The sequence below is a fragment of the Arvicanthis niloticus genome, chromosome 2, assembly GCF_011762505.2.
Source record: "Arvicanthis niloticus isolate mArvNil1 chromosome 2, mArvNil1.pat.X, whole genome shotgun sequence".
Lineage (NCBI taxonomy): Eukaryota > Metazoa > Chordata > Mammalia > Rodentia > Muridae > Arvicanthis > Arvicanthis niloticus.
In genome coordinates, this window is record NC_047659.1 from 52,304,005 (window position 1) to 52,319,143 (window position 15,139).

A 15,139-nucleotide genomic window follows, 5' to 3' on the forward strand; every position below is an offset into this window, starting at 1 on the left:
CCAAATGTTCTTTTCATAGTTACAACAAAACAAAAAGGCAAAGATGGAAATAACAGTAGTGTGGTTTATATTTTCCCTTAGACTTTAGTTCTCAGAATGCAAGAGGGACTTACATAGTTTCTCCCGGCAAAGCACAGGGTCGCTGGGTTCACTGGGCTCGCTCTCTCCAGCCTTGTTTACCGCTCTCACTCGGAATGAGTATTCCTGGCCTTCCATTAGCCCTGTGAGCAAATGCTCGGTGGTCGGAACTCCCTCGGCCACTCTGACCCACTCATCTGTTCCGGTCTTTAGCATCTCAATGACGTAAGACTCGATCTTTGCCCCTCCATCGTGTTCTGGCTTGGTCCAGTTCAATACTAATGAGGTTTTGCCTATATCCTTTACAGTTGGTTTTCCAGGGGGCCATGGAGGATCTGCAAGCCAATGACATCATTACTTGTTTTGTCCAAAGAGAGTTAATATATGCCTCAAAGTAACCACAGAGAATCATATAAATAATATACCTATTGGATCCTTTATTAAGATTGGTTCAGTTGATCTACTTGGTTTTCCTGGTCCTGCCAAATTTTCAGCAAGCACTCGGAATCTGTACTTTTTCTTGTTGGTGAGACCTTTTACCCTGGAGCAGAGACAAGGTAACATCATGGTAAGAAGTAGTAACTATATATACTATGTATAGAAGAGGCTAATTTATTTAAACAGTGGGAATAAATTTGTAAATTTTACTGAGTACTTTAACATAAGTTTAAAATAGTTTTAATAGTCACATTCTTTATATTAGACACAAATATATCGCTTTTAGTATATCTGTAATTGTCTACAACTAGGTAACATTTTATAGATAACAGATATGTGCCATTGGATGAGATTCATGTCATTTAAAAATCACGTGACAACTGGCAGTAAAAGTAAAAGTGATTAAAATTTCTTAATGTGTAATCACACATGATCAAAGGGAGTACTAGAATGCCAACAACTAAATATGTTGCTGTTTTAATACATGATGAGATGTTGGAGATGTGGGGTGAACTTACCTGTATGTCGTGTCCTTCACTGGCATCTTATTGCATCGGACCCATTTATCAGTGTCAGGATCTAATCTTTCAACCCAGTATCCAGTGATAGGGCTGCCACCGTCATCATCTGGCTCACACCATGTGAGTGTCACTGCATCTTTAGTGATATCAGAAGGTTCTAAGCGAGTTGGAGGTCCAGGTGGATCTATAGACAGGATAATGATATAAAAACTCATACGTTCTGTACTTAACACCTAACTGCAAGGTTGGCATAGAATTTTTTATGTTTTTTTTTTTTAGTTAGCAGATTAAGAATCTTACCAAACTGATATTTGGCTATTATTGGAGCAGCTTGAACTGGCTCACCGACCCCATACATGTTTTCTGCAGCGACTCTGAAGATGTACTCTTTGTTGGGTGTTAATTTGGTTGCCTTGAAGTTTGTGTCCTTAACAGTTGATGAGAGCTTATGCCACACGTCACTGTCCGTAGCTTTTCTCTCTACAACATAGTTTGTGATCTTAGACCCACCATCGTCTCTTGGTGGGTTCCAGGTCAGAAGACATGACTCATTGGTTACATCTGTGATGTCAAAGGCAGCTGGTGGTCCGGGTTTATCTGTGGGTGATAGTACATGGAAAAACATGTTTTAACCTGTGTTTTGTTCCAGAAAGTAGCCACAGTGAATTGGATCCTCATAAAAACAAGAGCTTCCCTTACCTAAGACATTCACTTCCACCACAGCAGTGGCCCGGCCGCAGACGTTCACAGCTTCTATGATGTATGTGCCTGTATCACTTCTCTTACTGTCTGTGATTGTCACTGTGGACTTCTTAGGAACATTTTCAATGGTGATTCTTTGGTCTGCCCTTAGAAGGGTATCAGCCTTTGTCCAAGTTATTTTAGGTTCTGGTTTTCCAGTCACAGTGGCAGGAAGTTCGATCTTTGTTCCAGCTTTCACAGTGATACCAGCCAGGAGCTTCACATCAAGGAAGATCTCAGGAGCCTCTGAATTGGAAAAGATTATTTAAGCTGTTAGCAAGTTCAAGTAGACAAGGTTAGAGACCTGATGGACAAGCAAGAAGGAATGGTAAATACCCTGTGTGTCCACTGCCTGGATTTCTTCAGTAGGTTTGCTTGGCTTGCTAGCACCTTGCCTATTCAAGGCCTTCACGCGATAGGCATACCATTTGCCTTCCTCAAGACCTGTCACTTCCATTCTGTCAAAAAAAAAAAAAAAAAAACAAAACCACAGGGTTTTTATTGCCACGTAGATAATCTATTATGCTTATAGTGATACATATGTGTTTAATATATGTGTGAAAATATACATAGTAGGGTTATTTTTCTAAAATTCATACCACTAACATAGTAGTAGCTTTTCAATTAAATATCTGGGCTATGGAAAGTGGAGGAAGCACTGAATGTGTCAGGATGTCAGGAATGGATGAAGTCCTGAAGAATTGTGTTGTTGAAAGAAGCATAACCATGTCCTCAGAGCCATGGAAATGGCCAAGCCTTCCTCTGGCCTAAGTGCCGGTGTTGACAGTTGACCTTCAGGTAAGACTGATGCATACAAACTATCAACCTAGGCATCTGCCTTCTGGGTGTTTATGTCTCTCCTACTAAGACCTCCCACTGAGATGTCTAACCCCTCCTCTTTTTGCTGTACATAATAAACCTGCTGAGTTTGCTGACCTTATAGAAGATGCCTTCTGTACAGAGCGCAAATCTCTCTGGACCACAGATTTTCTATGCCTATCTGTTGTGTCTTCCATTTCTTCATTCCGGGGTTGCCCCAGTCAGGTTTTTAGGATCAAGCTATGCTTGGCTCTTTTCTGGCCTTTTTATTATCATGACTAATGAAAACCTTGAACAAGACTATGCTCAGCTGAACTTTATAGAAGCAGACAGCTATACTAGGGGAATTGTTGGTGAGGAAAATTAACAGTTAACATTGCCCAGGTAAAACCCATTCTACTGGGTAGGAATCAGAATTCTTCGATTTAATTTTTTATTTAAATTTTAATTTAAAAACAACCAAACACCTACTTTGTATCTGGAACAGGTTCTCCACAGGCAACCCATTTATCAGAACCACGCGGACATTTTTCAACTATATATCCTTTGATGCGTGAGCCTCCATCATTTTTAGGAGGATCCCATGTTAGGAAGATGCTGTTGGCAGTTCTGTCTCTCCACTTAACATTCTCTGGTGGGTCAGGTACCGCTGTAATATTTAAAAGAGGGAGTTAATCTTAGACAGGCTGCTCTAAGTTACCTCCATGTTAACAACCTGTGCCCTTTCCCCAAACTTCAACTCTGGGTCTAAAATCAGATCAGGCATAAACCCATAGGACATGCACTTACTTGCAGGAGCAGACATATTTACAGGTTCGTCAGTATATGCAGGTGCTCCAGGGCCACACTTGTTTCGAGCACAGACTTTGAATAGATATTCCTTTCCTTGAACAAGATCAGGAACTGTGAATTCTAGATCAGTAACAAAGTCCATAACCTGGCAACAAAGAAACAGTTCACTGATTATCTTCCTTGAGTATTTTCTCAAGTCAAAAATATTATTTTTTACCATGACTACAGATACAAACTATTTGTTTTTTAAGACTGAGATTTTTTGTGTAGTCCAGGCTGGCCTAGAGTCTATATCTACTGTATAGTCCAGGTTGGCTCTAAATTTACAGTTCTGCCTCAGCCTCTACGAGCATGTGCCACTATATTCTGCTTACTCTAAAGTTGTTTTGCATGAAAACTTAGTGTTATTTTCATATTAATTTTATATTAGAAAAATATAATATATATTATACATATTATATATTATATTATTATATATTATATATAATATATTATATTATCATAGTATATATAATTATTATAATAAAATAATATAATAATTATATTATATTAATAGTACAATATTATATTAATATATTAATACATTATTAATATTATATCAATTATATTAATATTATATTAATTATTATATTATATTATATTAATCATATTAATATTATATTATATTAATATTATATTAATATATTATATTATATTAACTATATTAATATTATATTAATATAATATAATATTAATATTATATAATATCAATATAATTAATATTAATATTATATTATATTAATATAATATTAATATTATATTAAATATTATAATATTAATATTATATTAATATTACATTATATTAATATTATAATATTAATATCATATCATATTAATATTATAATATTAATATAATAATTATATTAATATTAATTATAATAATATATTGATATTGTAATATTAATATATATTATATTATAATTAATATTATAATATTAATATAATAATATGTGGGTTATAATAATATTAAGACTATAATAGTATTCTCAATACAATGAGAAATTGATTCGTAGCTTGCATGCATTAAAAAGATGGTAGTTTGTTTATTAGAAATTTAATTTTAAATGAGACTAATAATGGGCTGGGGGTGAACTCAGTAGTACAGTTGCTATCTAGCATGTATAAGCATCTAAGCTCTATTTCTGGGACTGTAAAATGTATAGATTGAAACCAGCATAAATGGAGAAAACAGTGGCAGATCAATCAACTAAGGTAAATCCCGTGCAGTGAGTGCAAACATGACCACAGGGACAGTGAATGCCTCCTTTGAAATGCTTACAGCTCAACACATGCATTTGGGGAACTCCTTAGATAGCAGGTATGTAGGTAAGCTTTCTTTTATATATTCAATAAGCCAAGCTGAGGACAAAAGGGAGCAAATATGCCAAATGCAGGTTAAATTACCCAAGGAAACAATAGCTCAATGTGTTAAAAAGGTTTTGATACTTTTTTGTGAGACATGGCCCATTTGTATGGCCTCCCAGCCTCCTCCTGGGATTTTAAAGTTGCCGTATTAGTAAGCGACACTCACTTTAGTCCATGTTTTCCGGCTCATATCTCTCTTTTCAACAACATATCCAGTTAATGGACTTCCTCCATCATCATCTGGTGGTTCCCAAGTCAAATGTACAGAATCCTTTGTTACATCACTATATTTCAGTTCCTTGGGTGCACTTGGAGGAGCTAATAAAAAAAAAAAAAGGCAGTGAAAGTCAATATGATTCAAGCCAGTATGGGTTAATTTAACCAAATCACATTAGAGAACAAGAATTTAGTTCCTTACCAATTACATTGACATCAATTTCTCCAGAAATGGACTTCACAGGGTTTTCTAATGTGAGCGTGTAAATGCCCTTGTCTGTTCGCTCACTTGGAGAAATGACAAGTTCAGCATAGGCTGATATTGTCTTCATTTTCACACGATCCCCCTCTTCAAGTACTTGATCTCCAAAAGTCCAGGTTGCTTTTGGTCTTGGATAGCCTGTGCTTGGGACCAGGATCTTGATGGGATTGGGAACTATGACTTCCAGACCATCTTTAAATGCACTCAAGTCCATTGTTGGTTCAACTACCAAAGAGAAAAATCAATGAATCTCTAGTACCATATTTACATCCCTGGTACACCAAAGAAGGTCTGTGCTATTCCCTAATCTAAAAAGCAAAATATCTATTTACCAAAGGCATCATCAGCAGTGAGAGGACCAAGGATCTCAGATGGGTCTGAAACACCAGCTGCATTTTCTGCAGATACTCTGTATAAATATTTGTTCCCTTTCTGCAATCCAGTGACCTAGAATTATAAGTTAGTATTTGTTAATAGCATAACCATTTAAAATTTAAAACCATGAACATAGATATAATATTTTATATATAACATATTACATATGTTATATATTACAATGTATTATATTATAATATAATGTATAAACAAATATATCTATATCTATCATAGATTAGCTATAGATAGAGATATAGAGATATAGAGATACAGATATATAGATATATAGATATATAGATATATAGAGATATAGAGATACAGATATATAGATATATAGATATATAGAGATACAGATATATAGATATATAGATATATAGATATATCTATATATAGATATATAGATATATAGATATATAGATATAGATAGATATATAAAATCACATTTTTTAGATGCAAACTCCTTACCTTGTAAGTCAGTTCAGGGACAGGTTTCATATTACAGCGAATCCAATTCTCCTTTCCTTCCTCACGTCTTTCAATTATATAGCCCAGTATGGGGCTGCCTCCATCTTTCAGAGGAGGCTCCCATGTGAGCTGAACTGATGACTGTGTCTGTTCTGAGGCACTTAGGTTCACAGGAGGACTTGGTCTCTCTAAAATGGCAGGAAGCAATACAATTGTATTGGATGGTAATTTATTAAGACATAGAGTGATTGTAACGAGCTCATCAAGACAAGTTTATGAACTATGTGGGCACAATCTTGACCTTTACAATTTTGTTCTAATATTTTTTTTATGCTCTACCTGTTATTGGATTAGAATTACTTGAATTAATAGATTTAATTCTTGGGTCATATGCAATGTTTATTTTCTTTTTGTTGTTGTTAAATGACCTTACCTATTGGGTCAGCAACTTTGACAAAGGGTGTGGCTGCACTTGGTTTCCCAACTCCGATTCGGTTCTGGGCTCTGACACGGAAACTATACTCCTGTCCTTCAACCACGTCAGTGACAGTTGCTGACAGGTCCTCAGCTCTTACAGTCATGGCAGTGTCCCATCTGATAGAAGTCTTGTCTCTCAGTTCAATCACATAGTTTGTGATTTCAGCACCTCCATCATACTCTGGTGGCTCCCATGTCAACGAGACACCAAATCTATTCACATCAGTGATGGTTACATTCAAAGGAGGGCCTGGAACATCTGAACATCACCAAAGAAAGAACACACATGGATTTGGGTTATGTTGTGGGTAAACACAAAGCTAAGCTAGTTGGTGATCTACTTAAACACTTACCATATTTACTCCTTGCCTCTACAGGATTGTCAGTTTCTACGGGTTCTCCAGTGCCAACTCTGTTCCTTGCACTCACACGGAACAGGTACTCCACTCCTCCTTTCTGTAGTCCAGTGACAGTGAACTCACAGCTGTCCGCTCGGTCAGTGACCATAACCCAGGTCTTTCTCTTGATGTCACGCCTTTCAACAACGTAGCCTATGATTTTGCTCCCACCATCCGTTAATGGTTCTTCCCATGCGAGACTTACTTCGCCATCAAATGTTTCTGTCACTTCTAAGTTACGAACAGGCCCAGGGACATCTGTAATTTACACATCACAGAATTTTTAGTGGTGTTATATTTTTAAGCTTGTGCTGGAACCAATCAATCAAGTTTGAGTGATTTGGTTGGCTTACCAATAACTCGTAAATTGATGAAACCTTCTGCTTTTCCATGCTTGTTCTGCAGCACGATTTTATACCTCCCCTTGTCTTCCTTCTTGGCTTCTAAGATTCTGAAAGAAGTCTGCTCAGCTGTAGTATCAACTGTTTTTGTAGACAGAGGTTCGTTTTCTTTAAACCATTCAGCTTCTGCTTTGGGGTAAGCATCATAGGGCACCACCATTGTCAGAGGCTGGCCAGCATCAACCACGAGGTCTTGATCAGCTGTCTTGATTTTAGGTGCAGCTAGAGAGACAGAGAACATGCAGACATGTTTGAGTTATATACTGTTGTCATGCTATGGCATAGATTTTTTTTTTTACTATAGATTTGATAACAAACATTATCATAACTTTGGAAGTATACCACAATAATTTCATAACAGTGAATTCTGTTGGAGAGTTATTATACTTTTTTCCTACTCCAAATGATCAGTATTTGGAAACAGAGGCTTGGTGAAGATGGCATACAATCATTAATATCCAGTCTTAGTTAAAAATATTCACAGAGGACCTAGAATGTGGTGAAACAGGTTTTGATTTTCTTGTTGAAATTATTTTATAAAATATGTTTTTTATAAAGTACTGCATACTTAGTTCAGGATAAATCAGACAGCTTTGTGTGTATGTGTGTGTGTGTGTGTGTGTGTGTGTGTGTGTGTGTACAGTGGGGTTTTGGCAGGGGGGAAACCCTTGCAAGTTTCTTAGGTCAAGATGAGAACATATTTAAAAGAGCCATAAGAGTTGTATATCAGTAGAGCGAGGGACTCTCGTTAACTCTATGAAGTCATGAGCAGCTGCCATGGGCCACGAATAACCCAGTGATTTGACATGTAAAGATGCTGCTGACCATTTCCACTTTGTAGATAGGTAAAGCAGAAGTTTTGTTTTAGTTGTAAAATCTGAAATCTATGGAGGTTTGTGATATGACAAGGACACAGCAAAGCAAAGCAAAAGAAAGCAGTTTACCTGCTAATTCAAGTTTAGCCCTGGCTTCTTTATCTTTGGCAATAAATCTGTATTCGCCCTGGTCACGTGGCTTAATATCACAAATCTGTAGCCTGTGTATCTTTCCTTCACTCATCATCTGGTGCTTGTCACCCTGGACAACGATCATGTTATTTCTAAGCCATTGGACCTCCACTTTATCTTTGTTGAGTTCAGCCAAGAAGATAACGTCTGCACCGGGCGCCTCAAGAATGTCTTGGGGAGGCCTGATAATCTCAACTGGGATTTCTGGAGAGAAAATGTAAAAATAAAAACAGATATGTGCTTGTATTTCTATCAGCATTGTAAAAACTTGTCCCTTCAGCTAGATTTATTCTTGAAGCAAATACTAACCTTCTACAAAGAGTCTAGCTCGGGACTTCCGGTCTTCTACGCCACAAGCATATTCACACTCATCCTCCAGCCTGCAGTCCTTTATGATGAGCCTGTGTATGCTCCCATCTTTTTCAAATTTGTATCTAAAGAAGAGATTGAGTGATTAGTTAGCTTGTAGCATGAATATTAGGCAAATGTCTGATGTCAAGGTGCACACAAAGCAACAGAGTGAGGGCAGACACTTTCTGCATACTTTTTGCCTTCCTTGATTTCTCTTCCGTTTCTGTACCATTTTACATTTGCTTTCTCTCTGGAGAGCTGGCAGGAGAAGACAGCATCGTCAAACTCTGTGACCGTCTGGTCTTCCAGGTGCTCCACGAATTCTGTCGGGGCTTCTATGATGAGCAGCTCTGCCACAGATTTATCTTGTCCAGCAGTAACGATGTATTCACCTTCATCTGGGAAGCCACAGTCCTTGATGATTAGAGAGTGCTTGTACTTATCAATTCGGTATGATATACGGTTGTCAAAAGCCACTTCTTCTCCATTTTTGGTCCACTTCAGAGTCACATTGAGACGATTCACCTTGCACCAGAATGTGACCGACTTCTTCTCCATTGTTTCAATATCTTTAAGAGGTTCAACAATCCTAAGATCTTCCTCTGTGGTGATAGAGAAAAATAAGGTTGAATCTAGTTGTTTGCATAATATAGATTGCTGTGGGAAAATTCTCTAGTGTCATGTAAATCACATACCTTCCACTATTAGATTAGCTGCACTTTTAACATTTTCACCTCTGTGATTGGTCAAAGACACATTGAAGTTAGCTTGGTCATCTAACCGTGCATCTCTGATTCTGAGGGTGTAGACCAGGTCTTTTTGGAGAATGATGTATTTCGAACTATCAAATATGGCTTCTTCATTTCTGAACCATTTGGCCTTGGCACCTTCAGTATTGACTTCGCAGTTGAAGACAACCTCTTGTTGCTCCTTCACCTTGGTGTCCTTAAGAGGAACTATGATCCTGAGTTTTTCTGTAAACAATCAGTAAGATTTTGTAGTATGATGTGGGATCAAAACTACAGATATACAACTCCAATGAAGCAAGGACCCACTTACCAATGACTGTCAGGTGAGCCGCAGCTCTGGCAGCTCCAACCATGACCACATAAGTACCCATGTCTTGTAATGTGGCATCCTTTACGACTAGGACTCTCTTTTTGCCATCAGCAATGATGTCATATTTATCTCCAGATTCAAGTGTCTGATCGTCCCTCTTCCACTGAACTTCAAAGCTTTCCTTTGAGATAGTACAGACAAACTCAGCCTTTTCTCCTTCAAGAATTTCAAGGTTTTGAGGTTTTGAGATGAATTCAGCAGCAAGTTCTGAAAAGAAAAAGTTGGAAGACAGTGAAAACATTGGCATTTGTATCTTAATACAGCAAGAATAGATGCAAGGAATGACATGTCCTTCGCTGAGATTTTCATACCGTGTACTTTGACTTTGCTGTCTGTTCGAGAACTTGGGAGTCGGCAGTTATAGCTGCCCGCATCCTCAAGCTGTGCATTCTGAATGATCAAGATTCTCTTCCTTCCATCAGTAAGTATTTCAAATCTTCCTGTTTCAATGATCTCCTCATCTCCTTTGTACCAAGTCACTTCTGCTCCAGGCTTGGAGACTTCGCACACCAGTTTGATAGTGTCTCCTTCACTAACTTCAAGGTTGGCAAGATTTTTTGTGAAGACAGCTTCTTCTTCTGCAGAAAAGAACACAGACACAGTCAGTAAAACTGGAAGTTGGTTTTCCTGACTAGTATGCTTAGGCAAAGAAAGCCTACACACTCACCTAGGACTGTCAGCATGCCAGAAGTTCTTGCTGTCCTCACTTCACAGGAATATTCGGCTTCATCATTCAGTAGACATTTGTTGATGACAAGAATTCGTACTGGTCCTTTAGAAATGATGTCATACTTTTTGCCCTTTTTAATTTCAGCACCATCTTTAAACCACTGGACCTATATTTTAAGACAAATAGATTTCTTAAAATAACTTGTTATATTATTCCTTCACATGGTATCCATGACATGAACTAGGACCCCAAGGGTCCTTTTAAAATCAATCATAAGACATTATAGTATATTTAAAAGAGGACCATAAATATTATAATATGTATAAAGGAAGACAGAAAAATATAAATAAAAATAAAAAAATCAAGAACAAAGTTACCAAGTACTGTTGATCTGCTGTAATACTCTTACCAATTATGGAAAAACAAATGATGGGGTTTTGTGTCTAAAGGGCCCTTAGACATCACACAAACCATCTCCACTGATGTGAACCGATAGGCTGATAGTTCATGGTAACTAGAACTACTTAGCTGAGACACGGAATTACTACTATTTGACTTTTTTTTTTTTAATCTAAGAAAACATCAATTCCATGTGGCTTAAAATAATAAATCTCTTGTGAGTCCAGAGTTTTTTATGTGACAGTAATAAGTGGCACTTAAGAGAACAATTAAGTCTGTCTTTAATAGTAGCATAAATTTAATCTAAAATGGAAGCCAGAAAGAAAGGCTTAGCTGGTTTCTTCTTTCCTTCCATTTTGGCCAAAAGTAAACAAAGCAACCTGATAATCAGACTTATTAATATTAATCAACACTTATGTTGTTACAGACCTTCTCATTTTCTTTGGAAATTTCACACTCAAACCGAGCTGTTTCTTTTTCTTTAACTTGGAGGTCTGTGAGTGGTCTTAAGAATTCCACATGAGGAGCTGGAAGAGAATGATATAGGAATTCAAATGAGGCTTCTGCAAACCTTTCCCACTATTTCTCTGGTATACAATAAGAAAAAGTGACTTTCTTTCTTTTTCTCCAAGACAGAGTTTCCTCTCTGTAGCCCTGGCTGTCCTGGAACTCATTCTGTAGACCAGGCTGGTCTTGAACTCAGAGATCTGCCTGCCTCTGCTTCCTGGGTGCTAGGATCAAAGTCATGTGCCACTTGTGGCCATCTTGATAGTCTGCCACTGATTTAGAAACCCCTTGCAGCTTCCACTGGGAATAATGCTTTGCTCTTGATCTCTTTCTAATTCACATCAATTATGTCTTACTGTGCTACCAACTTAGTTCTTTCAAATTGGGACCCATCTCAGTTCTTTTGAAAGATTACTGAAGCAAGTGCCTTCTTTCTTTTGGTACTATATCAGAGTTGAAGGATAATTATTTGTCAAAGGAAACACTAGAAAGGAAAGAAACATCACTGTAAACCCAGTAGAATTCAAAGACAATAGTTTGAAGTACATATAGCTGTGAGGCACAAGTCTAACTGGAACCATCTACATCCAGCTTTTCATTTTTAACTCAGCTTTAAAGACTTCATACACAAGTCAGGCATGTACTAGTGTGACAAACACTGTTCTGCATGGGACACTGATTCAGCTTTTATATCTGTTGGTTCATGCATCTCCAGAAATCTGTCTGCTGCTGTGCAGGATGGAGAAGCCGCCTCCTCACCCTTCCATCTTTCAGAGCTTCTTAAGAAGCCTTCCAAGCCCTTCTTGATCATTGAGTCTCTCAGACCAATGCTAGCTAGAAGGCTAGAAGATAAGCCACCATGGCTGAGCCTTCTCCAACAGGAAGTAGACGACAAGGGGAAGGAACCCCAAGGGACTCCTCTAAAGGATGATACGGTAGAGACACCCAAGCATGGAAGGGATGACATAGTACAAGAAGCTGGAAGCACAGTCAAAGCCACTAGGTTTTAGTTGTCAACAGATAAGAAGCAACAGAGCCAAACAAACACTGCACAAAAATGGACCACGAAAAATATTTCCCTGGACAAAGGAAAAAACAAAGGAAATGAGCTAGCTAGCAGTTGGCATACTGAGAGAAGAGAGGGGATCTCTTTACCAGGAGAAGAAGCAATAGTCAAAAACCAACAGAGTTCTTCATTCAAAGAATCAGGACTTAAAGATCCTGGGCTCACTCAGCTTCTCATCCATTCTTACTCTCAGATTGCATTATGTGATTGGTTGTTATCATAGCACCGTTGTTCTCAAGTATTCAAACAACTTTTCATTCTTATTTTTTAGATATTTCCCAGGCCTGAAACTTATCTTCCAAATGGAATCAGGGTTCTGTACTTCTCTTTGTGACTCTGTTTTCATCTCTAGCAAGATAGTCATACAGTGGGTGTAACCACATACAGACAAAGAGCGCAGCAGTGTCGTGAAAAGTGGTTGGTATCTTTTCCAAGGCCAGACAGAGCACAAGGAAGTTTGTAAAGAAACATGTGAAGTATCAGGTTAGGTCAGCATCCATACTGTGAGTTGCCAAGAATTACGATTAGGCCAAGAAGGGCATGCATTATGTGTGTTGGTTGTTTTGGCTACAAAGAGTTGCAAATGCCAAGTCCTGTGGAGGAATACTTACGGACAACGTTCAGGTTACAGGAGGTCTTAAAATCTTTAGCATCACAAGTGTATGTTTTGATATCCTCTGGGGTACAACCATGAATAATGAGTTTTCTGACCCTGCCATCGGCCACAATTTCATACTTCTTGCTTTTGAGGATTTCTGTCCCATTTTTGAACCACTTCACTTTGGCATTTTCTCTGGACACTTCACACTCCAGTACTGCAGTGGCCTCCTCTTCGACCGTCTGGTCCTCAAGAGGCTTAGTGAACTCAACCGGGGGTTCTGAAAGAATCATACTTATTAGCTGTTTCCCTTCTCCAAGAGTTCCAGAACTTTCTCTGATTCACTCTTGCATCTCCGGGGCTGCGTCTCGGTTTGCTCATTTGTAAAGCTATTTTTCATTTAGATGTTTTCCTTCCACAATGATGTTTTGTCATTGATTTATATATACAGAGGGGGGAAAAAAACTACCTTTCTATGTTTTGTTTTGTTTTTCTTCCCTTTCCTTAGCTCTCCTGGAAACCTACTCTGTAGATCAGGTTGGTTCCAAACTTGTGGCAATCCTCTACTTCTTGCAACTTACAAGAAAAATAATTATGAAACATAAAGGTTATAATGGCTAACACTAATTCATAAAATGGACTGGTAATAATTATTTTAGCAGTTGTATTTAGAACTAGTGAAAAATACAATAATAAAACCAGGACAGAAAGAATATATAAGCGTAAAAAAGGCATGCACTACCACTGCCTCTTGATAAAAAACCACCCTGTATTTTATTATGCCAAAATGTAAAATTAGACTTTTGGTTACTTGATTATAATGATCTGTGGTACTCTCCCACAAAACAATTAAGAGTCGCATTATCTGTGATTGTCTTCATTGCGTGTATTTAGGAATACGCTTTCTAATTACCTTTCACAAAGAGATTGGCCTGAGTCTTGAAATCCTTTGCTGTGAGTTGGACTTCACCAGCATCTTCTAGCTTCACATCTCTCAGGGTGAGGGTGTGAACTCTTCCTTCTGAACGTGTCACCACCTATTTGTATTTTAAAGGAGTGCAGGTAACATAAATGAAATTGCCACCCAGAATGCATCTTAATTCATTTTGGTAAACTATGGAAGAGTGTCATTCACATTGATTTATAACTAGATATATAAATTTTTTAAAGTGACTTCAGCCAACAGTATCAAAACTTTTAGGAACATTTTAGCCTTTCTTAATTATACAAGTATGAGGTGACCTTTTACACTGAGCTTGCACAGACCAACTTCTATCTATCTATATTTCTGATCTTGTGAAAAATACATGTAATTGTAAATATGTATGCACTTTTATTTGGCTTCAGGGTTTATGTGCAGAAAGAAAATATAGAAAAGCTAAAAGTAAAAGAATAAAATGATTGGCCATTATAAGCTTAAAGTAGTTTTTTTTTTTTTTTCTAAAAGTAAATTGTAGGTTCTAAAGGGAAGGCAATTATGTAAATAGAAGCTGAAACTCTTCCTCCCCTTTATTTTAGCAACTGAATTTAATTTGCAAATAAATGTGATCCATCATTAAAGTAATTTGTACAATTTCTGAATTTTTTTGTCATTGATGCTGATTCTTCCTGTTTCCCGTGTTTAATAAATCAGACATCATTGGTGCTGTTAAGGTAGAATCATTCTTGAGGTAATGAGAAGATTGGCATATGTCTAGTTATAGACTCTAAGAACCTCAAAAGCTCTGTCCTGTCATTGAGATTGGGTTTACACTGAGTGTCCATTAAAACACTTTGGAATTATGTCAGGTTTTCTGGTGAAATTATTTTTATTTATTTTGCTAGTGGTAGAAGAAACAATCAGGAATACAGTTTCACTCAAAAGTATTTTCCTCAAACAAGAACATGGCATAGTTATTCATAGTGTCCTTAATATTGAGAACCACTAAAACAACAGTAAAGAACAGTACACAGCTAAGGGACAGTAGTTAAGACTTATCCTAGGTACACACAGCTGCTACTTATCTGAGGACATAGGGTCTGAATGGAACTTTAA

At 37.4% G+C, this 15,139-nt stretch overlaps 1 protein-coding gene across 1 annotated transcript in view; it reads right to left on the minus strand.

The window, feature by feature from the left end:
• Positions 1-15,139, minus strand: part of Ttn (titin) — a 269,037-nt gene that overhangs the window by 85,278 nt on the left and 168,620 nt on the right. Inside the window, exons 189-213 of the mRNA XM_076928942.1 lie at positions 14,018-14,141; positions 13,118-13,384; positions 11,363-11,460; positions 10,532-10,700; positions 10,176-10,442; positions 9,805-10,071; positions 9,441-9,719; positions 8,939-9,347; positions 8,704-8,828; positions 8,332-8,598; positions 7,340-7,609; positions 6,942-7,244; positions 6,545-6,847; positions 6,112-6,299; positions 5,604-5,718; positions 5,212-5,496; positions 4,960-5,111; positions 3,387-3,534; positions 3,069-3,246; positions 2,115-2,236; positions 1,737-2,024; positions 1,338-1,634; positions 1,035-1,221; positions 504-619; positions 114-413 (exon numbers count right to left, since the gene is read on the minus strand). Coding sequence (XP_076785057.1) covers positions 114-413; positions 504-619; positions 1,035-1,221; positions 1,338-1,634; positions 1,737-2,024; positions 2,115-2,236; positions 3,069-3,246; positions 3,387-3,534; positions 4,960-5,111; positions 5,212-5,496; positions 5,604-5,718; positions 6,112-6,299; positions 6,545-6,847; positions 6,942-7,244; positions 7,340-7,609; positions 8,332-8,598; positions 8,704-8,828; positions 8,939-9,347; positions 9,441-9,719; positions 9,805-10,071; positions 10,176-10,442; positions 10,532-10,700; positions 11,363-11,460; positions 13,118-13,384; positions 14,018-14,141 — 5,524 coding nt within the window. The remainder of the gene's footprint in view (positions 1-113; positions 414-503; positions 620-1,034; positions 1,222-1,337; positions 1,635-1,736; positions 2,025-2,114; positions 2,237-3,068; positions 3,247-3,386; positions 3,535-4,959; positions 5,112-5,211; positions 5,497-5,603; positions 5,719-6,111; positions 6,300-6,544; positions 6,848-6,941; positions 7,245-7,339; positions 7,610-8,331; positions 8,599-8,703; positions 8,829-8,938; positions 9,348-9,440; positions 9,720-9,804; positions 10,072-10,175; positions 10,443-10,531; positions 10,701-11,362; positions 11,461-13,117; positions 13,385-14,017; positions 14,142-15,139) is intronic.